General features: G+C 43.3%; 1 protein-coding gene across 1 annotated transcript in view; it reads right to left on the reverse strand.

The window, feature by feature from the left end:
- Positions 1–25,415, reverse strand: part of LOC103613021 (splicing regulatory glutamine/lysine-rich protein 1-like) — an 81,498-nt gene that overhangs the window by 13,232 nt on the left and 42,851 nt on the right. The window contains exons 7-10 of the mRNA XM_008630748.2: positions 22,891–23,005; positions 12,695–12,814; positions 7,430–7,676; positions 7,179–7,297 (exon numbers count right to left, since the gene is read on the reverse strand). Of these exons, the coding sequence (XP_008628970.1) occupies positions 7,179–7,297; positions 7,430–7,676; positions 12,695–12,814; positions 22,891–23,005 (601 nt within the window). The remainder of the gene's footprint in view (positions 1–7,178; positions 7,298–7,429; positions 7,677–12,694; positions 12,815–22,890; positions 23,006–25,415) is intronic.

Genomic DNA, 25,415 nt, shown 5'->3' on the forward strand with positions numbered 1-25,415 from the left:
TTTTAATCATAACATAACTGTAGAAGCTTGCCAATGTAAGTCCAATTAGGTAGAAGCAGAAATGCGCTTTGATAAGTTTTAAGCCACTTAAGAGTTAACAAGCTGGTATACTATATAAGTGCCTCTGGATTGCTAATAAATGGAGTTTTGCTCTTATCAACCACATTGGTTTTGGACTGCATTTTTCCCCCCCCGCCGGAGCCACCGGGCCTTTCTTCTTTTTTCAATTCCAACACCGCAACAGTGCATCGTCAGCAATACTGCACTAACTGGGACTCCATGGCCCCGGTCCATGAGATGATTCATGAACTGGAGAGCAAGGGAGTGGTCAGCAAGACTCACTCACCCTTTAATAGCCCTCTATGGCCAGTGCATAAGTCCAATGGAGAGTGAAGACTGACAGTAGGCTATTGTGGCCTGAATGAAGTCACACCACCACTGAGTGCTGCTGTGCCGGACATACTGGAACTTCAGTATGAACTGGAGTCCAAGGCAGCAAAGTGGTGCCACCATCAACATTACTAATGCATTTTTCTCCATTTCTTTAGTATCAGAGTGCAGGCCACAGTTTGCATTCACCTGGAAGGGTGTCCAGTACACCTGAAATCGACTGCCCCAGGGGTGGAAACACAGCCCTTCCATTTGCCATGGACTGATCCAGACTGCACTGGAAAAGGGTGAGGCTTAGAACACTTGCAATACATTGTTGACATCATCATGTGGGGCAACACAGCAGAGGAAGTTTTTGAGAAAGGGGAGAAAATAATCCAAATCCTCCCAAAGTCCAGTTTTGCCATAAAGCAAAGTAAGGTCAAGGGACCTGCCCATGAAATTCAGTTCCTAGGGGTAAAATGGCAAGATGGACATCATCAGACTCCAATGGATGTGGTCAAAAAAATAGCAGCGATGTCCCCATCAACCAGCAAGAAGGAAACACAGGCTTTCCTAGGCACTGTGGGTTTTTTGAGGATGCATATTCCAGAATACAGTCAGATTGTAAGCCCTCTCTACCTTCTAAGAAGTTGGGTGCTGAACAACAAGAAACTTTTGAACAAATTAAACAGGATATTGTTCATGCAGTAACCCTTGAGCCAGTCAAGACAGGACAAGATGTGAAAAATGTGCTCTACACTGCATCTGAGGAGAATGATCTTTCCTGGAGTCTCTAGGAAAAAGTACCCGAGAAGACTCGAGGATGACTCCTGGGGTTCTGGAGTCAAGGACACAAATGATCCAAGGCCTGTTACACCCCAACTGAAAAAGATACTGGCAGCTTATAAGGGGGTTGGAGCTGCTTCAGAAGTGATTGGCACTGAAGCTCAGCTCCTCCTGGCACCCTGACTGCCACTGTTAGTCTGGATGCTCAAAGGGAAAGTCCCTGCAACACATCATGCCACTGATGCTACCTGGAATAAGTGGATTGCTCTGATCACACAGCAAGCTCGAATAGGAAACCCCAATCACCCAGGGATCTTGGAAGTCATAATGAACGGGCCCAAAGGTGAAAATTTTGGACTATCATCATAAGACGAGGAGGAGAAGGTAAAACATGCAGAGGAGGCCCCACCATATAATCAGCTACCAGAAAATGAAAAGCAATACACTCTCTTTTAATGACAGTTCCTGCCCTATTGCAGGGATACATTGAAAATGGAAAGCTGCCATATGGAGTCCTACGCATCGAGTTGTAGAAGCTATTGAGGGACAAGGTGGATCAAGTCAGGTTGCAGACCTGAAAGACATCCAGCTGGCTTTAGATATCACTAAACAAGAGAAATGGCCAGCACTCTACCTCTGCACTGGATGGTAGGAAATGTTCTGTGGGGATGGCTGGACCAATGGAAAGACCAATTGTCAGTGCAGAGGTAAACCCATCTGGGCTGCAGAAGTGTGGCAAGACATTGCTGCCTGGGTAGAGAGTTGGCTGTAAAAGTACATCATGTAGATGCACACTTACCCAAAAGTCAGGCTACGGAAGAACATTGCAACAATGGACAGGTGGATTGGGTTTCCAAGATTAAAGCATCTCAGGTGGATCTGGACTGGCAGCATAAGGGTGAATTATTTCTGGCTCAGTGGGCCCATGACACCTCAGGTCACCAGGGAAGAGATGAAACATACAGATGAGCTCATGACCGAGGGGTGGGCTTAACCATGGACACTATCTCCCAGGTTATCCATAACTGTGAAACGTGCTGTGATCAAGCAGGCCAAGCAGGTAAAGCCCCTGGTGGACAATGGTCAAAATATAAATATGGGGAAGCCTGGCAGATTGATTATATCACACTCCCGCAGACCCATCAAGGCAAGCGCTACATGCTTACAGTGGTGGAAACAACCACTGGATGGCTGGAGATGTACTCTGTGCCTTACGCCAATGCCTGGAACACCATCTTGGACCTTGAAAAGCAAGTCCTGTGGTGACATGGCACCTCAGAAAGAATTGAGTCAGATGATGGAACTCATTTCAAAAATAGCCTCATAGACACCTTGTCCAGAGAGTATGGTATTGAGTGGGTGTATCATACTCCCTATTGTGTACCAGCCTCTGGGAAAATTGAACAGTACAATGGACTGTTAAAAACTACATTGAAAACAATTGGTGGTGGGACCTTCAAACATTGGGATCTACATCTAGCGAAGGCCACCTGGTTAATTAACACCTGAGTGTGGCAGGGCATATCACCCCTCTCCCACCACAGATAGAAGAGATAACCCAGGCAGGCAAGGCCCAGTGGGTATTGTCTCCTGGCGCCAAAAGGTCTGCTAGTTTAACAGATGTGGGAAGAGATAAACAAACATAGGCGACCAAAAGGCCTGTTTTTACACTATAAAAGTACTACAGTTTATCACAGAGGCAGAAGTCTCTTACACACTCCTTGGAAATGTGCGAGATTTCTTCCCTTAAGTCCAGACGCGAGCTTTTGAGGTCACTTTGCCGGGAATTGAGAGAGGATTTTTCAATGTGTACTCCATCAAGATTGGATGGTAAGAAACATTGAATCCTAAGTTATACTATTTCTTAGCTAGCTGTAAATTTAATGGTACCTTTAACTCCGCATGTATAATACTAGTATTGCCTTTTGTCTTATCCCTGTGTAGTAAATAGTCTGTTTTAAGTCTTAGTCTGTTAGTTTTGAGTCTATTAAAAAATAATTCATTTTATAATAGACCAAATCGGCCATTATTAAAGAACTTGCAAATAAGAGTGGATCTTGGGGTGCTGGCCACCTCAATAACACAACTGCCTGCTGCCAGAGGCCCGGGCAAAGGCAAGAGCTGATTTAAACCTACATCATCCATTCATAACACCAAGGCTCTACCAATCAAGCTGGCCCTGCCCAATCAAAACCTCCACATACTGTAGAAGGGGTTAAAGTCCCCGTGGTGCATATGAGGAATGCGTTAGAGAAGACAGTTTGGATTAGTCCTGCCTCAAGCAAAGGCAAACCCATCCATGGGATTGTTTTTGCTCAAGGATCTGGGTGTACCTTGTGGGTAATGCAGAGGGATGGAGAAACACAATGTGTACCTCAAGGGGATTTGATTTTTGGGTGAGAAGAGTTGAATTGTATAATACTGGTTGCTGAATGACACTTCCACTGTATGCCATAACTACCATGGACAATGAGGATGGACTGCTCCTGATACACCATTCGTGAGCTCCTGATGCAACTTGAAATCAGCCAACAGCACACCAGCCCTCCTGCCCTGGAAGACATCTAGGATGGATAGAACCCACAGTCATGGACTAAACAAACTCAACAGACATCTTGGAGGGAAGACCATTGACTATGGAAATGATATTTCTGCTTCTGTATATTTATATATATATATATATATGTATATAGTTGGAAGGTGTAGGATTTGGGCATGAGTATATGGTATAGGTTATGGGTGGATAATGTCCTGGTTCCAGCCAGGATGGGGTTAATTTTTGCAGTAGCCAGGAGGGGCAGTTAGTCTATACCACCTCATTGCCAGGGGCAGGGGAAGGGGGTCTCTTTAGGTTGGGGTATCATGGCAGAGGTTCCTGTATTAGGGGGCTCCATGGTGAGTAATCTCGAGTGAATCATTCGCTTCTTTCTTGTACACTGCTATTAGTATTGTTGCTGTCATAAAGTCACCCCAAGATAAGTTTTCTTATCTCATTGCTGTTTCCAGTAAACTGTTCTTATCTCAATGCATGATCTTTGCCTTTTGTGCCTTCAGTTCCCCTCTCCAGCCTGCTGCAGGAGGGAGGGGGAGGGAGGAGTGAGCAAGTGGCATGTGGTTTGGAGTGTTTCAGTGGAAACACTAAATTGAGAAATACCATTCCTAAACCATGACAGAGGGGACACAACTAGGACAGCTGACCCAAATTGACCAAAGGGATATTCCATATCATATGATGTCAGCTCAGATACAAAAGCTAAGAAAATGGGGAAGAAGGGGGAACATTCCTTTTTTACAATGTTTGCCTTTGTGGAAAGATGGCTGGGGATAAAATTAGAGGAAACTGAGAAGTTATATTCACATCCTGACAGAAGTTATAAACAGTATGGAAATTATATGCTAAAATACAGTTGTTACTCCCTGGATAGAATTCGGTTGACATGCTTGAGACCTATTCTACGATAGTTCCCCACACCCACAATCTGCAACCATAGCACCTGCTAAAGGGGATGGAATGGGTGGAACGGAGTGGAGACACTGCAGCCAGGCTCTGTTGAAATCCTTACAGGACGGGGAACTCAATGGTACTTTGCAGCTGATAAACTGTATAGCACCTGTCAACCAGGGAGACAGGAGATGTCCTGCTGCTAAGCCATCAACTGTGTTGAAATTGCTCTCCTCAGATGAACTTGGTTCATTATAGACTAATTGTAATATTAATGCATACTGCCATCCCAAAGCTACCCACCTCCAAGGTACGACCACCTCTCACTGGGCATGTGCTTTATATTTTTTTGACTGTATCTTTAAAAGCAAAGTGACAGAATTTTACATCAATCAGTAACAAAGGTATGTATGACTAGAGTCACTCAAGCTCCACCTAAACATAAAGAAATAATATAAAAGTAAGTCGAGAATGGGAGAAAAGTTAGGGAAGACTCCATTGTAACTGTTGGGATCAGTCGATGGGCTGAACCTGTCTTCTTCCCCATAGGGACGCCTATTGGGTAAGAACTGTACTCTGCATGCTGAATACTTTTATTGGGGATTAGAGCTTGTCTGTGTATTGCTTTGAATACGTTTTTGCAGTCAGATACTATCACTGACAATCCTTGAACCTTAACCTGTCACAATTTTATATTAATAAAGAGTTATTCCGTAAACTGTTAGTGTGAGTCCTTCACAGGCACTGGCAGTGGGTAACATACTCAAATAAAGGGGAAAGACCTGCTGAGGGGTCTCCCTTATGCTGTTGGTGTGTTTCCCTGATTAAGTCAGTTGAGCCACCCTCGGATCCAGTTGGACTGTTCAGTGAAGGGTCCCCCTAACAGGACGCTGACAGACTGGTTGGGCACTGGGGTCTTGGCTTTCCTGGGGTGCTGACAGACAAATACTAAGGGTCCCCACACTAAGGGTTAAGGAAATCTCCCCTTTTTATGTGACAGCCTTCCAGAGTAACTGCTACATGTGCCCTGCTTCCCAGAAAGTGGCTGGATGGGAAGTAGAGAATAATTTTTTTTTCTCTTTGCTTGCGCACACACAAACTTTCACTTTTGCTTTAGTAAACTGCCTTGTCTCAACCTATGAGTTGTTTTCCATCTTATTCTCTCTTCCCAGTCCAGCTGAGAAAGGGGAGTGACAGAGCACCTTGGTGGGCACATGGCATTCAGCCAAGGTCAACCCACCACATCCATGATGGTAATTGGTGAGTGATCTCTCCCCTTTCTTATCTCAACTCATGGTATTTTTCTTCCCCATCCAGCTGAGGAGAAGGAGCAATAGAATTGCTTGATGAGCACCTGGCATTCAACCAAGGTCGATCCAGCACAATTAATTATCTAATTCAAGACTCCTGATACATACATGCAGCAATTGTTGTTTTCAAAGCTAATAGAACTACCTCTACTCTGTGCAAGTATTCAACCCATGAAATAATGTTAACAATGCATTAAAGTAGGAAGCTGTATATGTTTAAAGAAGCCACAATATTTTGCCCATAGACCTCCAGAACAACATGGACATTTCATATAACCCAAACAGAATATTTAGAAACCATTACAGCTTTTTCTGCATTATATGAACCATGAACTCCTGAATTTTGAGGCCTATAAAAATTTTGCTTTTGTCCAGGGAAGTGATTATTATATGTAGAACTTTTCCCAATTCATCCAGCATTTCATTCTCTCAAGGTAACAGATAAAATTTGCTATCTAAATTTGACGCATGATATTATTGAACTCCATAATTGCTGAGGTATTTGGAAAGCTTCTGAACTTAAGTTAGCTACTATGCTTTTGAATATGCTTGAGTTAGTCCAGTTACAGAGCTTATAATCAATCTCACAGTCTCCTTTTGCTGGATTGAATTTACCCAGACTTCTACCCAGTTTACCCTCCCTCACAGGCAAAAACAACAGCTAGATTAACCTTGACTGCTTTCCTGTTTACTATCAGAATGGTTAAGAAGTGTTAATTTTTACTTGTATCTGGACATTTAATCAAGGTATCCTTATTTTTCAACTGAGATACATACATTCACTTTCTGAATGGTTAGTCAGCCAAATGACATGCTTGCTTCCTGCTCTTCAGCCATCCAGCCAAGAAAACTCATTGCTCACCATCCTTAAAGGTGGCCAAGTGGCAAATACTACCACCCAACTGTTCATAAACCCAACAAATTCTGTTACAGACCAACACTGTACAGTATGTCCCTCTATCATAACTTTTGGATGGCTCCAACAGTGAAATGGCATAAGAACCATCTACTTACTGTCCTCAAGGACTATACAGTTATGTGAAAGGCAAGTATCAGTTGCCCAACAAGAAACTATTTTCCATCAAGCATCATATAGAGCTCTTTGTAATAGATTTTATTTTATAGGGAAATCTAAAAAACAGAAAGAATACAAACTGAATTAGTAAGTGACATGGTGATACCAATACATAAAAATTAGGATGTGCATTTTACATGGTGCATCACTGTACTGACAAGTCAGAAAAAGCATTAAAAAAATCTAAACAAACCTGCTGGAGCTACGAGATCTTCTTGAAGAGCTATAGCTTCTTGGGGGTGTTCTGGTTCTCTTCTCTTTCTTTTTTCTATCATCTCTCTCTTTTTCTCTTTCTCGCTCCTTCTTCTCTTTCTTCTCATCTTTCTCCTTTTCTTTGTCCTTCTCTTTTTCCCCTCTGTCCTTATCTCCCTCCTTGTCCTTAATCTTCTCTCTATCCTTCTCCCCCTCTTTCATAACATCATCTTTTTCCTTGTTCTGGTCTACCTCTTCTCTGTCTTTTTCCTTCTCCTTCTCCTTGTTCTTTTCCCTGTCCTTGTCTCTAACTCTCTCTCTATGCCGCTCTTTCTCTCTCTCCTGGTCCTTCTCCTTGTCCTTATCCCTGTTTCTCTCTTCATCTCGCTCTCTTTCCTTTTCTTTGTCCCAGTTTCTCTCCTTCTCTTTGTCTCGGTCTCTCTCCTTCTCTTTGGCCTTTTCTTTTTCCTTGACCTTTTCTTTGTCTCTTTTCTTGTCCCTGTTAAAAGCCAAACACAAATCCATTAATTAATATTTGAACTTTCCAATAAAAATTACAACTAACTCTTTAGCATACATTAATTGTTCAAGACAAAATATATGTTTCTGTTGAAAAATAGTAATTATTCAAAATTTTCATTTGTCACCCCTGTTCACCATGTGGGAGAGCCTATATAGATAGGAAAAATTTGGAAACCAAATTGGGAAAGAGGAGGCAAAAATCAAATCAAACTGTGATCGTCAAAGTGACATCATTACACTTTGAAAGAATATCTTTTCACCTCACAGCTACGTTACCATACATAAATTTTCTACATTTTATCAGGAGTGAGACACTCTACAATTTGTAAATCCATTCTTTACTAAATATGTGTGCATGTAAAGTGGACTACAGATTAACCACCCCCATGTGAATAATGACAGCTGACTGGACTGAAGTCTTTATTCTATGGTGTTCTCTCACATAAATATCTTTTAATTGCTTGGAAATCCAACATTAATTAATACACAGAAACAAAAAAACTGGGATAAAATTTCACCACATTACCTCAAAAGGTAAATGTAAGGTAAAAACTCAACCAAGACAATTCAACTATCTGTAATGTCATTAGGAATTAGAAAATTATTGAAAAATCAGTAAGACCATAAAACCAGAAGCAAGGTAACAGAACAAGTCAGCTTCTTTGTGATAGGGAGAATGATACATGTTCATAAAAACAGTGAGAAAAATTCCACAGGATGTTCTAGTAGACAAGCCAAATAAAAATTTATTAATCATAGAATTATAGAATATGCTGAGTTGGAAAGGATCCACAAGGATTATCAAAATCCAGCTCCTGGCCCTGCACAGCACCATCCCCAAGAGTCACACCATGTGCCTGAGAGCATTGTCCAAATGCTTCTTGAACTCTGACAGGCTTAGTGCTGTGACCACTTCTCTGGGGAGCCTGTTCCAGTGCCCAACCACCCTCTGGGTGAAGAACCTTTTCCTAATATCTAACCTAAGCCTCCCCTGACACAGCTTTATGCTATTCCCTTGGATCCTGTCACTGGTCACCAGAGAGAAAAGATCAGTGCCTGCCCCTCCACTTTGTGAGCAAGCTGTAGATCATGATGAAGTCTCCCCTCAGTCTCCTCTTCTCCAGGCTGAACAAGCCAAGTGACCTCAGCTGTTCCTTGTATGGCTTCCCCTCTAGACCCTTCATCATCTTCATAGCCCTCCTTTGGATGTTTTCCAATAGGTTTATATCTTTTTTGCATTCTGGAGCCCAAAAGTGCACACAGTTAGATCACAGCTTTGGCTGGATGTCTTGGGGATGGTTCTTTTTATCCCATATCCATTCTTTGTTTTGTTTTTTGTTTTGTGTCCGGGGTGGTCGCTGCCCCCCCTGCCCCCGGCTCCAGGAGTATTGCAATGGGTGAGAGCCAGCCCATGATTTCCTGCTAGAGTTGGGGGGGGGAGGAGGGTGAGGGGCAGTTGCTTCCTCTTCCAGTGGGGTGATTTGGCCTCCACTGACATGCAGTGGGATGTCTCTGAGGAGAGATATAGTTACCGTTTGGCTTTTGCCCGTTTTTTTTCCCTTTCCTTTTGGCGCTGTGACTGGAGCTTACTGGTTTGCTTCTCTGCTTGGTGGAGCCAAAGACCCAGTGACTGCCGCACTGGGACCCGGGACCACGCCGTTCCCCTCCAGGGGCTGCCCCCCACTCTGTGCAGCCTGACCCAGGGACCAGCCATCAGCAGTGAGCTACACAGGGGAGCGCCCCCCCCCCCAGCCCCGCTGCTCTCTGCCACTGCTTCAGGACTTCTTGCTACACTGTAACCCAACACCTGAACACCCTGCAGCTTCGGGCACGGCCCCAGCATCTCTGCTACATTTTGCTTGCTACCCCTGGGTAAGCCAGCCCTTGCCATCCCAGCCGCTGCTTCGAGGTTCCTGCTGCAGCCCATTTTGCCATCTGGCACACTCACCATTACCACGTGAGAGGTGCAGCTGAACTTGTGCCACAGCAACCCCTGCAGCCCCAAGGGCAGCATTGCACCTGCCCTGCCCAGCTGGGAGCCAACAGCGCCCCTGCCGGCTGTGACTGTAACTACACTAAAGGGGAAAGTGCTTGACAGCCAAGAGAAGGCTGTTATTGAGTTTCTGGTTTTGTTTGTTGTTGCTGCCGTTGTTGTTGTTTGTTTGCCTTGTTATACATACTAGTAAAGAACTGTTATTCCTTTTCCCATATCTTTGCCTGAAAGCCCCTTAATTTCAAAGTTATAATAATTTGGAGGGAAGGGGGTCATATTTTCCATTCCAAGGGAGGTCCCCACCTTCCTTGGCAGACACCTGTCTTTCAAATCAAGACACTGGAAGATTACATTTTGGTAAAGGATTATTTGGAAGCATGAGACTTTGAACCATCTTTCTAACAAAGGAGACACATGACTCCTAGACCTGCCTCTAGGATATTTATACACACAGCCCCCACCTTTTTTCATTGGAACAAGTGTTTGGCTACTAATAAATAGTAGGCTTGTTTCATGGTCTGTGACCTGAAGACTTTGGTTCCCATCAGGTTTTGGCAAATACCTCTTTGGATGTCTCACATACGGAATGTAAGATCATTAAGATGAAACAGCACACAGTCCCAGCAAAAGCAAGGGATTTCACAATGACCCAAAAAGCATCTTCTAGTAATTTATCACAGAGGTTTCATTGGATTTGGCCCTTCCAATGAGCAGATATCTCAAGAAGCTCCAGACAGCAGCAACAGAGTCAAAAGGATCCATCAATGAAGCCCAGCTGTGTAGCCTACCTCCTAACTGTTCCCACTGAGGTCCACAGATCTGCAGTTCTATTTCCCACAAAACTTTTCTCCTCAGAAAACAACTGCACAACCTAAATATGAAACTCCCTTTAAATGAGTCAGGGGAATTAAAGATATGAAACAGAAAGAAAAGTACCAAGGCTTCTATTAATTAAACTACATTTACAAGTGTAGTGGTTTGGTCCAAAATACTCATTACTATTTACCTTCTGTGAGATAAGAATTAGGAGAAAGCAAAGCAGGCACAAAACTTGAAAGAAAATAAAGAAGTTTATTAAGAGACCTAAAAGAAGGGAAAAAAAGGAAAAAAATCATACCACACCTTCAGAACACTTCTCCTCCCCCCACCTTTCTCCCTTCTCCCACTGTAAAAAGACAACCCTTGAGATGTTCAGTCTGTTTACCACTTCCATAATAACCTTGTTCAGTTCACTTAGGGAGAGGAGTCTCTCTTGCTCATGCTATGGAGACATCTCCACAAGAGATTCTCTCACGGCTTCAGTATCATGAGACAGCCGCCCGGGTTGGTTCTCTGCTCGCATATGAGAGTCCCTTCCCCTGACTTGCAGCTTTCCCCACAACTGCTTTTGAGGGTCCAATCTTGAGCTAATGGGGTACAATTTTAAGGTTGAGCTGTTCAGAAACAAAAGTTCTCTACACCCATCTCTGGGAGCATTTCATCTCTAGGAATAGAGGCCCTCCCCCTTCCCTGGGAGAAAAAGGGTCCTCATCATCTTCATCTCTAGGACTATCTCTGGGAGTATCTCGGAACAGAGGTCTTCTCCTTACGATTGGAGCAAAAGTCCTCATCACTTCCATCTCTCCCTGTTAAACCTTCTCATCAAATTACAGCTGCTTCAGCATTTGCTTATTCCAGCACAGGTGCTTTTGCTCACAAGTACAGTTTGAATGCTCCACCCCCCCATGCTTTCATGAAATTACAACAGGTACTCTGATATATCATAGTCCATCACCACCATACCTTTACAACAGAATTTCAGCTTTAAGCATCTCCTCTTTCTCCTCCCTCAGGATTTCAGCTCTTCTTTCTTTACTTAATGTCTGCAGCACTTACAGCACTAAAAGGGTTAATCTCACCCGGGCCTTGCAGCTGGAATTCACTTATCGCTGTTGGTCACATGATCTTTGCCGGGCAGCAGGGCAGCTTCAGCTGAATCTTGGCCACACTGGAAAGGGGGAAGCCGGGCCATACCATCTGCACATAGCAGAGCTGTGGGGAGTGGGGTACGGGTGGAACAGGGCCACACAGCTCCAGGATGGCTGTGTCCCAGCCCAGCCCAGGCTAAATGTGGACCACAGAGGCGGTCAAAATTCTAAGTGGCTTAAAAAATTGTCTATATTCAAACTAGCCAGTTGATAGGTTCTCTCAGGTCATAGAGGAAGCTGTAAGTACCTCTTTGCAAGAACATCACTTCCAGGACTATGCTTGCTAACCCATGACAACAGGCACTTTTGTTTTGTGAATATTCACTATTTTGCCCCTCAGAAAGTTGCATTATCATCCAAGTAGATAAAGGAATTATTTTGTTGGAATTTCACAGTTCAATAATTAGATAATCAGAGTTTAATAGACTAGGTAAAATATAGGTGTATTAGATGCTGAAATGTAAATATGTTACATAACAGACATATACATTTATGCTTACAGCAGTGTATGGCCAATATGAAATAGCCAAAGGCAAAAATAAAATCTCGTGCACAAAAACTTTACACATGTTCTCAGAATGCAGGATCAAGTTCAGCTTGAATCCAAAGTATAACTGTTGACAAGGGTGAAGAAGCATTATCCACTTTTTTTTTAGCACGGGCTACACAGAACATACTTAATTCATTGGTTGAAGTCTGACAAGTTACCTACTTTCAATCAGCTTGATGTTGGTATAAATGCAGACTAGACTTTGGTATCAAAGTTTAGGTACCTCAGTGTTGTGGTTTAACCCCTGTAGGCACCATATGAACTACTATGAAAAAAATTAACTATATCACAGACAAAACTAGTACACTGAGCACAAAAAAAAATTTACTTTCTATTCTTTTGTTCCACAAACAAAGCCTAGGGACAGGCTACAGCATTTAGAGATTCCATCCTTTGCCATGACCTAAAAGGTTTGTTAGATTTTTTCAAAAACTTTGTACTATGTGCTAAGATGAACAGTATAATTTCTGAGGAATGGAACTCACCGAGAATGAGAACGACTTCTTGATCTCCACCTTTCCCTAGATCTAGACCGTTTTTTCAGGGGACTTCTGGATCTGCATCTGTCCTTATGTCTTGAGAGTGATCTGTTGCCAGATCTACTTCTATATGAATAATGCCAGAAGAAAAATACTTTAATATTGAAACTTCATGAAAATTAGGTCAACCAAGAAGGAAAAAAAACCCCACATAAATCTTGCCTCATGTGCTGGTTTGAGACAAATTTGGAGGAAAATATCCTCTGATAGAAGGCAGGTTTCAGCTACCCCTCCCCGACCAGGTTCGGGAAAAAAAAAATTTTCCTCGGAGGAAAGTGAAGGAAAAAACCTATTTATTTAACAACCACACAGGAAAAGAATACTGCTAAATAATAAAACCTCTCGCTGTGGAAAGAACCTGATAAAATTCAAAGTCCTCCTGTAGGTGTGGCTGTTCACTCTCCAGAGCTGGGGTGTGGCCCCTCCAGGCCGTGGCATGGGCCTCCCAGATGATGTTTTGGTGTTGTTGCACAGTTCCAGAAGAAAAGAAGAAGCCAAAGTCCCAGGAAAACAAAGGAGTTTAACTCTCCATCTCTCTCTTCTGAGAAAAGGAGCCAAGAGCCGGGAAAAGCCAGAAGGTGCTTTTTCTCCGCTCTTCAACAGCAGCAGCTGCTATCTCTGTGACCTTGGAGCACAAACTGCTTTGAGAAGTTTGTCTGGCTTTTTTTTTCTTTCTCTCGCACCCAGTTTTAAAGACACAGAAAGGCACAGAATTCATTTCTGGGCATAGAGTGGCGATAGGGGATACACATCATAAAGTCACCCCAAGACACCTCACTACATAAAATTATATAATTACAACTCAAGAATATACTGCCTATAAACATTTTTGTAAAAATGGATACTTTAAGCTTCACTAAGTGTATATGCTCTTCTTTGAAACAATGCACCATTTAAGTAATACTCATGTACTCCTGATGATAATATCGGATGACAGCAGAGACAACACCTACATGCTGTGTGACCAGGTGGATGATCTGCTCAGCCTGGTGGCAGAGCTTAAAGAGGAAGTGGAGAGGCTGAAGAGTATCAAGGAGTGTGAGAGAGAAATAGATTGGTGGAGTCACACCCTTCCATCCCTTAGAGAAATGCAGTGGATGGAAGCTCAGCAAGAGTCAGAGAAGCCCTGACCCTCTCTCTCACCATCAGGCAGAAGGAGACCTAAAAGATGGGGGGCAATGGAAACAGGTCTGCTCGGGGGGTAAGAGAATCCCCTCCCGGCCTCCCTCTCCTTCCCAGGTGCCCTTATAGAATAGGTATGAGGCTCTGGAACTCGAGGGTCAGGCAGATGATAGTGGAGATGAAGATCTATCTAGGGGGCTGACCAGAACAAGTCCGTCAACCAGATGGATCACAACTATGGGTGTTAAGAAAGAAGGGTAATTGTAGTGGGCGACTCCCTTCTGAAGGGAACCAAGGGCCTGGTATGCCAACTGGGCCCATCCCACAGGGAAGTCTGGTGCCTCCCTGGGGCCTGGGTAAGGGATATTACCAGAAGACTCCTTAGACTGATTCAGCCCTCTGATTATTCCCCACTGCTGGTTGCCCAGGTTGGCAGAGACAAGGTTGATGAGAAAAGTCCTAGGGCAATCAAAAAGGACTTCAAAGCACTGGGGCAACTGGTTGAAGGGACAGGAGCACAGGTGGTATTTTCCTCAATTCCTTCAGTAGCAGGGAAGAATGCCAAAAAGAACAGGAGAACCCACCTGGTCAACATGTGTCTCAAAGACCAGTGCCATTGGTGGAATTTCATCTTTTTCAATCATGAGGTGCTTTATACAACACCAGGCCTGCTAGAGACAGATGGGGTTCACCTGTCTAGCAAGGGCAAAAGGATTCTTGTCTGTGAGTTGGCAGGGCTGATTGAGAGGGCTTTAAACTAAGTTGGAAGGAGAGAGGGGAAAAGACCAGGCTCAGCAGAGGTAAGGGTCAGCATGACAGTGTTGGGGGTGAAACCAATAGCCCAGCTGTAGTGCATCTAGACCTCGCTGACTCTGAAGTGTGCTGGCCACAGTGGAACACATTTGCAGTCTTATGGGGACAAGCCATGGACTCCTAAGCTAATAAAAGCCAACAGGGAAACACCAGAAAATTCTCTCAAATGAATTAAGGGGTCTTCCTCTAGGAAGGCAACACACCTAACAGCCCAGCTGAGGTGCCTCTACACCAATGCACACAGCATGGACAACAAACAGGAGGCACTAGAAGCCACCATGCTGCTAGAAAGCTACGACCTTGTTGCCATTACTGAAACTGGGTGGGATGAATCCCATGACTGGGATGTGGCTATCTATGGCTACAGGCTGTTCAGAAGACACAGGAGAGGAAGAAGAGGCAGATGGGTTGCCCTCTACATCAAGAAGCAGATTGAGTGTGTAGAGTTGCCTCTGAAGAACAGCAATGAGCAGGTAAAACAACTCGAACAATGCCCTATTTTGCAAAGCTATCAATGGTGAACTAAGAGGAGGTATCATGCTGCTTTTGATGTTGAATTATGCTAAAGTCAGTCTGACTCATCAATCCCAAAGTTAAGCATCCTGATATGGAGGTGAAGATGTGGCAGGTATGGCAAAATATCCTTAGCTAAAAATGCTAAGCTGGCACAGTTGACCTGGATACATATGACTGACAGTCAATCACTTTATACTATAAAAGTCTAGTCCCACTTTCAAACAGCAGGTTCTTCTAACACACCCTTTCTTGGAGTGTGTATGAAGATTCCTCCCTTGGGTGAGGATGCCCCTCAAGGTCACTCCTTGAGGCTGAAAGAGCCCACAGTTGTTGGTATGGGTGAGTAACATCAATCTCTACTTAAAAATTGGGTGGGTTTTGTAGCTTTAATATAATTGCTTCGATATAGTACACTATACTAGACTAGTAGTTTTAGCTTCTATACTCTGTATTAAATAATTCTGATTAAGATCTTTTTGTCTAATAATTTATCATAATAAATCATTCATTTTTATATAAATATATCTGGTTTGCCATCCTTAATCCCACAGGACAAAGTTGTACACAGGTTCAATTACACCTCTGTTATTCTTTAGACTTAAACCGTTGACAAAGTCTGGGGCTAAGATTGGATCCAGTCACACTCAGGCTCCTCTCTGAGAAAGAGTTTAGAAAGCAAGGGGGTCCTTTCTGCACCTTGTGACTCAATGGGAGGGCTTCTCTAATAAACTTTGTCTGAAGCTCCCACTCCACCTGTGACACCAACATCTGCTGGGAAAGTAGCACAGCAAGCTGTAGGCAATCCAAGAGACTACTGGAATGCATGGAGGATAACTTCTTGAGCCAGGTAATAGCCCTACCAGAGGGGATGAGATACTGGATCTGATGGTCACCAATGTAACTGAGCTAATTGGGGACATCAACATTAGAGGCAGCCAGGGCTGCAGTGATCATGCACTAGTAGAGTTCATAGTCCTGAGGGATATGGGTCAGGTAAGGAGCAGTTAGGCCTCTGAACTTTAGGAAAGCAAACTTCCAGCTCTTCAGGAAGAGAGTCAGTGGGATCTCCTGGGAGACTGTCCTCGGACATAAGGGAGTGGAACAGACCTGGCTGACATTTAAAGAAGCCATCCATAGAGTGCAAGAGCTAGTGATCCCCAGGAAAAAGAAATCGGGCGAGGAAGGCAAGAGACCGGCATGGCTGAGTGGGGAACTGCTGGTCAAACTAAAGGGAAAGAAGCAAATGCATAGACAGTTGAAGCTAGGACAGGTGACCTGGGAAGAACATAAAGACAAAGTACAGTTGCGTAGGGATGGGGTGAGGAAGACCAAGGCAAAGCTGGAACTGAACCTAGCAAGGGACACAAAGAATAACAGAAAGGGCTTCTACAGGTATGTCAACCAGAAAAGGAAGGTCAAAGAATGTGTAATCCCCCGATAAATGACGCTGGTAAACTGGTAACAATGGATGAGGAGAAGGCTGAGGTATTCAACAACTTCTTTGCCTCAGTCTTCAATGGCAACCTCTCTTCCCATACCTCTTGAGTGGATGGACAGCAGAATGGGGACTGGGGGAGTAAAGTTCCTCCCACTGTAAGAGAAGATCAGGTTCATGACCACCTGAGAAACCTGAATGTACATATCTTCCCCTCTACCACAGAAGAGCTTATCTGTTCTGTCCATCAGCTGGCACGATAGCTCTGGGCATTCTCCCCCTCACATGAATTGGTGAGATAACCCAGGCCTGTCCAGTAAGGAGTTATCTCTGACACCAGAGAGATGGGATACAATAAACATCTTGCCTTGAGAACAGGATGTAGGGAGATAAGCTGGAATTTCTGACTATCAGACACTTCACTTTATAAAAGCTACACAAACTTCCAGAGAGTCAGAAGTCTCCTACACACACACCTTGGAAACATGTAGGACTTTCCCCCCGAAGTTTGGACACATCTTTGTGGTTACTTTCCCAGGAACTGAATGAAAGGATTCTATGTGTACTCCATCATCAATTTGGTGGTAAGTGACATTGACTCCTAGTCTATACTATTTCTTCACTAGCTGTAATATAGGTGCCCTTTATTCTGCACTTTATTTTTTATCTACCAGTAGTTCTTTTTGTTTTATCCTGTGTAGTAAGTAGTCTGTTTAAAGTCTTCTGTCTGTTAATCTTGAGTCTATTCAATAAATAATTCATTTTATAATAGACCTAATTGGCTATTCTTGAGAACTTGGGAGCAAGAGCTATTTGGGGTGCAGGTCACCTCAAACAGAGCTACTGCCAGAAATCTGAGTCAAAAGCAGGACTTGTCTAAGCTCTTGTCTCCATTTGTAACAGGGACCTGGCATGACATAAATAGTGTGGAATAAGGGGTGGATACAGTTCTGGTTTCAGGTGGGACAGGGTTAATTTTCTTCTCAGTAGCTGGTACAGCACTGTGTTTTGGATTCAGTATGAGAATAATGTTGATAACACACCGATGTTTTGGTTGTTACTAAGTAGTGCTTACCCTAAGACAAGGGCTTCTTCAGTGTCTCATGCTCTGCCAGTGAGGAGGTGCACAATAAACCATGAGGGAGCATAGCTAGGACAGCTGACCTGAACTGGCCAAAGGGATTTTCCATACCATGGAACATCATGTTCAGTATATAAACTGGGGGGAGTTGGCCATGAGCCACCAATCGGTGCTTGGAGACAGGCTGGGCATTGGTCAGCAGGTGGTGAGCAATTGTATTGTGCATGACTTGTTTCTCTTGGGTTTTATTCCTCTGTCTCCCTCTTATTGTAATTACATTTTAAAATTATTGTTGGTTTTGTTAGTATTATTGTTACATTTTACTTTTTTTTCCTCTTATTGAACTGTTTTTATCTCAGCCATGGGTTTTATCTTTTTCTGATTCTCCTCCCCATCCCAGCAGGGAGGGAGAAGTGGAAGTGAGCAAGTGGTTGCATGATACTTAGTTCCTGCCTGGTGTTAAACCACACCACCATGTGTTCTCAAAACCGACAGTAGCAGTGGTAAAATCACTTTAAAAAAAATATACATCTATATACACACATGTATATACATAAATATATATAAAAATATATATATACCTATCAACAATTGTTTAAACCACAGATTTTCAGCAAGAGATCCAAATTTATCTCCTAAAAATCAATTAGATTTGCATCAGTACAAAATAGCACTGATTACTGCAGTTACACGAAACAAAGACTGTTTTTCAGTTATGTCCTGAGTTAGAGAAGAGAAACAAGCAATAAAGAATTGAACAAACGATTCTTCTTGCATTAAAAAGGTACCCAATGTTTTCATGTCATTATAGAACATTTACTGTGTAACATTATTACAAAACACAGGCACTGGAAAATAAAGAGATGATTGCTGACAGCCAACAAGGCTTCACTAAGAGCAGATTGTGCCTGACAAATTTAGTAGCCTTCTACAATGGGGTTACAGCAGTGGTGGATGAAGGAAGAGTGACTGATGTCATCTACCTGGACTTGTGCAAAGGTCCCTTGGGAAAATGTTTTTGTAGGTGCTGGGATCCATCAGTGCTGGTCACTTTTTAAACATCACCTCCTAAGGTCACAGGAGCAGGCAATTCCTAAATGTCGGAAGCCAAGTAGGCCAGGCAGAAGGCCAACTTGGTTGAACAGGAATCTTCTCTTGAAAATAAGGCAAGAAAGGAAGGTGTATGCCAGGTGGAAGCAAGGTCAGGTGACATGGGAAGAATACAGAGATGCTGCTTGCCACTGCAGGGAGAAAATCTGTATGGTAAAGCTCAACTGGGGTTGAAGCTGCCAGAACTGTGGGGGATGATAAAAAGAGTTTTTTCAAATACATTAATGGCAATAGGCAGTGTAAAAATAACATCAGCCTGTTACAGGATGAGGATGGTCACCTCACAAACAGGGACATGGACAAGGCACAGGTGTTTAATGCATTTTTTACCTGTCATCAACATGGATGATGAACCAAGGGGGTCTCAGTGTCCTGAGCTGGAGGACCATGACTGCAAGAATGATCAACTCCTAGTCAACCCTGAAATTGTGCAGGATCTGCTGCTCCAGCTGGATTCCTACAAATCTATGGGGCCTGATGGGATTCATCCAAGAATCCTCAAGGAACTGGCTGATGTCATCACAAAACCTCTCTTAATGATTTTTGAGTGGTCTTGGGGAATCTGGAGAAGTCCCAGATGACTGAAAGCTGCCGAACGTTGTCCCGATTTTCAAGGACAAGAAGAAGGACCACAGAAACTACAGACCTGTTAGTCTCACTTCAGTGCTTGGTAAAGTTATGAAGATTATTCTGGGAGGTACTGAAAAACACCCAAAAGACAACACGGTCATCGGTCACAGCCAGCATGGCCTCGTGACAGGAAAGTCCTACTTATCAAACTTGATTTCCATTATTGAGAAGGTAACCCACCTCATTGATCAAGGGAAGCCAGTTGATGTAATCTTTTTAGATTGCAGTAGAGCTTTTGATACTGTCTCTCACAGAATCCTTCTGGACAAAATGTCCAGCACACAGCTGGATAAACATGTCATGCGATGGGTGAGCAACTGGCTCACAGGTCGAGCACAGTTATAATGAATAGGGTAACATCAGACTGGCAACCTGCCACTAGTGGGATTCCTCAGTGCTCCATCTTAGCCCTGGGCTCTTCAACATCTTCATAAATTACTTGAAAGCAGGACTCAAAGGGATACTAAGCAAGTTTGCAGATAATACAAAACTGGGAGGAGCTGTTGACTCCCTCAAAGGTGGGGAGGCCCTGCAGAGAGACCTTGACAAATTAGAGGACTGGGCAATCACCAAATGCATGAAGTTTAACAAGGGAAAGTGATGGATTCTGCACCTAGGATGGGGCAACCCTGGATTTATGTACAGACTGGGGAATGAGATGCTGGAAAGCAGTGACAGAGAAAGGGACCTGGGGGTCCTGGTCAATGGAAAGTTGAATATGAGTCAGCAGTGTGCCCTGGGCAGCCAGGAGGGCCAACTGTGTCCTGGGATGCATCAGGCAAAGCATCACCAGCCAGTCAAGGGAGGTGATTGTCCCACTCTGCTTAGTACTGGTGTGGCCTCATATTGAACATTGTGTGCAGATTTGGGCACTACAATAAAAGAAAGATATTAAGCTATTAGAGAGTGTCCAAAGGAGGGCAATGAAGATGGTAAAGGGCCTTGAGAGGAAGCTCTGTGAAGAGTGGTTGAGGTCACTTGGTCTGTTCAGCCTGGAGGAGACTGAGGGGAGACCTCATCACAGTCTACACCTCCCTTGTGAGGGGAAGAGGAGGGGCAGACACTGATCTCTTCTCTGTGGTGACCAGTGACAAGACCTGAGGAAATAGCCTGAAGTTTTGTCAGTGGAGGTTTAGGTTGGATATTAGAGAAAGGTTCTTCACCCAAAGGGTGGTTGAACACTGGAACAGGGTCCCCAGGGAAGTGGTCACAGCCCCAAGCCTGACAGAGTTTGGACAATACTCAGGCACATGGTGTGGTTCTTGGGGATGGTGCTGTGCAGAGTTGGACTCGGTGATCCTTGTGGGTCACTTCAAACTCAGCATATTCTATGATTCTCTGATTCTGTGATGTGACGATGGACCACTCAATAGATAAAAAATTGGCTGGATGATCACACTCAAAGAGTTGCAGTCAACAGCTCAATGTCCAAGTGGAGAGCAGTGACCAGTGGTGATCCTCAGGAGTTGGTATTGGGACTGGCGCTGTTTAACATCTTTGTTAGTGACATAGACAGTGAGATCGAGTGCACCCTTAGCAAGTCTGCTGACGACAGCAAACTGTGGTGCAGTCGACACACTGGATGGAAGGGATGCCAACCAGAGGGACCCTGACAGGCTTGAGAGGTGGGCCTGTGAAAACCTCATGAAGAAGTTCAACAAGGCCAAGTGCAAGGTCCTGCACCTGGGTCAGGGCAATCCCAAACACAAATAAAGGCTGAGTGGAGAATGGATTGAGAGCAGCCCTGGGGAGAAGGACTTGGGGGTGTTGGTGGACAAAAAGCTTGACATGTCTCAGCAACGTGTGCTTGCAGCGCAGACAGCCAACCATATCAAAAATGATCTGCATCAAAAGGAGTGTGGCCAGCAGAGTGAGGGAGGTGATTCTGCCCCTCTACTCTGCTCTTGTGAGATCCCACCTGGAGCACTGCATCCAGCTCTGGGGTCCCCAGCACAGGAAGGACATAGGCCTGTTGGAGAGAGTCCAGAGGAGGACTATGAAGGTGATCAGAGGGCTGGAACACCTCTCCTATGAAGACAGGCTGAGAGGGCTGAGGCTGAGCTGTTCAGCCTGGAAAAGAGAAGCCTCCAGGGTGACCTTATAGCAGCCTTCTGGTACCTAAAGTGGGACTACAAGAAAACTGGAGAGGAATATTTTACAAGGGCATGTGGTGATAGAACAAGGGGGAATGGCTTTAAAATGAAAGAAGGTAGGTTTAGATTAGATATTAGGAAGAAATTCTTTACTGTGAGGGTGGTGAGGCAGTGAAATAGGTTGCCCAGAGAAGTTGTGGACTCTTCATCCCTGGAAGTGTTCAAGGCCAGGTTGGACAGGGCTTTGAGGAACCTGGTCTAGCGGAAGCTGTCCCTGCCCATGTCAGGAGGGTTGGAACTAGATGATCTCTAAGGTCCCTTCCAACCCAAACCATTCTATGATTTTATGAAATCTGAAGCCTGCACACTTAGATCATGTTTGGTAGTATAACTGATGTGGTATATTCCCTCTGGCCAGCTTTTCTGTATGTGAAAGAACTCTAGCTGCCCTGTTAAAAAAACAATGGATGAAAGAATGGGATAGTGCTGTCACTGCAACACTGAAAACACTTGCCTTTTTAAAGTGCAAGCTATCAAATACACTGAAGTTTTGTTGTTTTTTTTATACTTAATGGAGTCAAATATCTTTAGATTGATTATGTAAGTGATCAAAAGACATTCCTGACATTGTACCATTTCAGGAAGTGTTTATAAGTCTTACATAGAAAGACTGTCTCATTCTTGGAAAAAAAAATCTTAATTGGTAAACTTTATGGATGATCTAGTAATTTTATTTCTCCTATATTTCAAAGCCTGTTTCACAACTTAAGAAATTAGCAAAGCAAACAAATTCTGAAGAATGAAAAACTACCCTTAAAGCCTTTTTTTTTTCTGGCTTTTAAAAAACACAGCTTTACATTTACAGTACAGTAAATAAAAATACAGCATTTGTTAACTAGATGTTTAGAAGTTTAGGACAGCAGCAACTTTCTACTAGCAAAACCAGCCAGCCTGTCTGTTTACAGTATTAACAATAAACTAAATGTTCCATCCACAAAACAGAGATAACCATTTATTTTTAAAATACAAAGGTTACAAAATGAAATTATGCAACATGGCACAAAATGTACCATGAAACCATAAAAATAGTTATGCTACATGGCACAAAAAGTACCTTCTAGTGTGTTTTACCTGAAAGTAATACTGAAAACATGCAGCATTTAGAGGGGAAGAGTATTTGTTCAGAGACAAAGCTCCTAGTTACTCTATCTAGATCAGTTTAAGTTACTAATTTTCTCTACAGGGAAACTTGTCTCACAACTCAGTAAGAAATCTCAGTAGCCACCACCACTCAAAAAAACCCCAGTATGAATTCTTAGTCCAAAATAATAAATATACCTACCTGTGTTTTGAGTGAGATCTTTTCCTTCTAGATTGGGATTTTGAGCTAGACCTGGATTCTGAACGAGAATGGGAACGAGATCGACCACCTTTTCTTTCACTGCTCTTTCCAGCCTCTGAGAGGAAGAAAACACTGCAATGTAAGCTCAGAACATTGAAAGATCCCAGTTAACAATCTGGCAAAAGTGTAATGTACCACACATATAGTGCAAGGGGCCCATGCTTTGCACATCTTCCTTCTTTGCTAATATCCTTGAGAAACATCCAATAAAGTCATTGCATATACTCATTGAGTGCAGCCACCCTGCAGCAGTACACATAAACCAGATAAACAGCTAGCTCTGTTAGGAATGGGATTTATGTTGCTGCCACAATGCACAAGATTACAACAGGTTCTCCTCTGGTATATTATTTAATTTAATTACTTTTTTAATAACCTCAGAAGAATAAATTTAGAGGGCAGAGTTTTGAAAACAAGCATAAAATGCAAATAATAATTAGTACTTTTTATACTTTTAAGTATTCCAACCACTGTACAAATATTGAAGTTCTATTCCTCAAACACTGTTTTGGGGGAGGAGGGATGGAGAGAAGGGAGTAAAAAGTTTGATCCAAAGGCCATAAAGTCAACAGAACACTTACCAGTGACCTCTGCAGACTTTGGTTCAGACTCTAAAAGATTATCATTCTCCTGCTTAACACTGAGGAAATGTTAGAACTATTTTTCTCACAACTCTCAAAAAAGACAGAAAGTACTCCATGCCTCCCCCCCTAAAAAGAAAAAACCCTCAAGAACATCCACTATCTAACCTACATAAGCTAATGTCTGGGTTTTTCAGTAAGAAGAATGACAAAAATCTTGCTGATGAAAAGAAAAAGGATTATTTCAACTGCAAGTTTAACAAATTGAGATTTTTTTTATATTGTGGTGTTGCAATCACTTTAAGTCAGCATAAATCATCACTGAAGTGTCCGCCTAACCACTTGAGCCACTGACACCTTCCTCGTTGACCTGGTATTTCAGTGTTAACAAGGATCAGGGAACCAATCTGAATGCAAAAAAGTCCATTACAATATGTTAAGTTTTATCCCAGATTCATTCTCTGATTCCATTTGCTATGAGGATGCATATAGTCTTGAGACAGTATGAAAAAGAGCATAGCACAGTGATAAAATTAACCTGCCAAAGAAAAGCATAATATTGCTGCTTTCAGCAGCACACTAGCTCGCTCTGATCATGAAACTAAGGTATTAATGGGTGCTAGAAAACAAAATATAAAGCATTTTTTAAGTTTGTAAGTACTTTGAACTTTAAAACCACCAACATTAAATATTAATTTAGTATTGACTTTGCATTTCTGAAAACATTCAGTGAGCATGTATCTGAAAATAAGACATGATGAAATAAAAAGCTTCATTCCACTGCTTTGTTGCATGAAAACAATTTCGATTATTTTCTTTTGTTTTCCCACTGTCGTAGTTTGACACTGACCAAAAAGTCAGGCACCCATGAAAAACCATTCCCTCATTTTTCTCTGCTATAGCTAAGCAGAGGAGGGGGAAAAAAACAAAGGGCTCATGAGTTGAGATAAGGATTAGGAGAAAAATACTCTAAGGGCAAAACAGATTCAAACTTAAAGAGTATAAAGAAAATTTATTATTAACAGAGTCAGAGGAAGATAATGAGGAATGAAATAAGCCTTTAAAACACCTCCCCCCCCTTCCCACCGACAGCACATGGAGACAGGGTGTGGGAGTTTTGGCCAGTTTGTCGCTTGACATTTTCAGCTCACCCAGGGAGAGAAGTTTTTTTTTCTGTTATGCCGTGGGGTCTTTCTCACGGGAGACAGTTCTCCGTGAACTTCTCCAGTGTGGTTCTAATTCCACGAGCAGCAGTCCCGCCCGACCTGCTGTAACGTGAGTCCCTCCCACGGGCAAAGCAGTTTTCCCAAAGCTGTTTTACGTGGGTCACTAGTCCATGGGGTGTAGTCTTTTAAGGATAAGCTGCTCTAGTTTGGAAGCAAGGGCTCTCTTTCTCTATCTCTGGAAGCAAGGGTCTTCTCTCTCTGTTCGGGTCTCCCACTGGATTACAGCTTTTCAGCATCCACCCGCTTCGATGTGAACACTTTTTCTCATGGGCTGCGAGTGGATCTCTGCATCCCCCCATGCACTTCATGGATTATAGGGAAACAATTTGTTGTATTATAGTCCTCACCATGGCTTGCAGAGACATCTCGACTCCGATGCTTGGAGTACCTCCTCCCCCTCTTTCTTTTTACTGACCTTGGTGGTGCCATGTTGGTTTTCTCCACATGTCCTCACTTTCTCCTCTTTCTTCGACTAAGAAGAAAAAACTGCTGCTCATAAGTACCATTGTCAACACATTTCACCTTTTCAGAGATTTCTGTAGGACTTTTGCAGCGCTGAGAAGTTGATCTCATCTGGATTCCGTGTCAGGGAATTGCTCGCCATGGTTTCGCCGCTGGTCACGTGGTCCCCCCCGGCACTGCACGGGCGGGGCCCGGC

Source organism: Corvus brachyrhynchos, unplaced genomic scaffold (genome assembly GCF_000691975.1).
Source record: "Corvus brachyrhynchos isolate BGI_N302 unplaced genomic scaffold, ASM69197v1 scaffold123, whole genome shotgun sequence".
NCBI classification, from domain to species: domain Eukaryota; kingdom Metazoa; phylum Chordata; class Aves; order Passeriformes; family Corvidae; genus Corvus; species Corvus brachyrhynchos.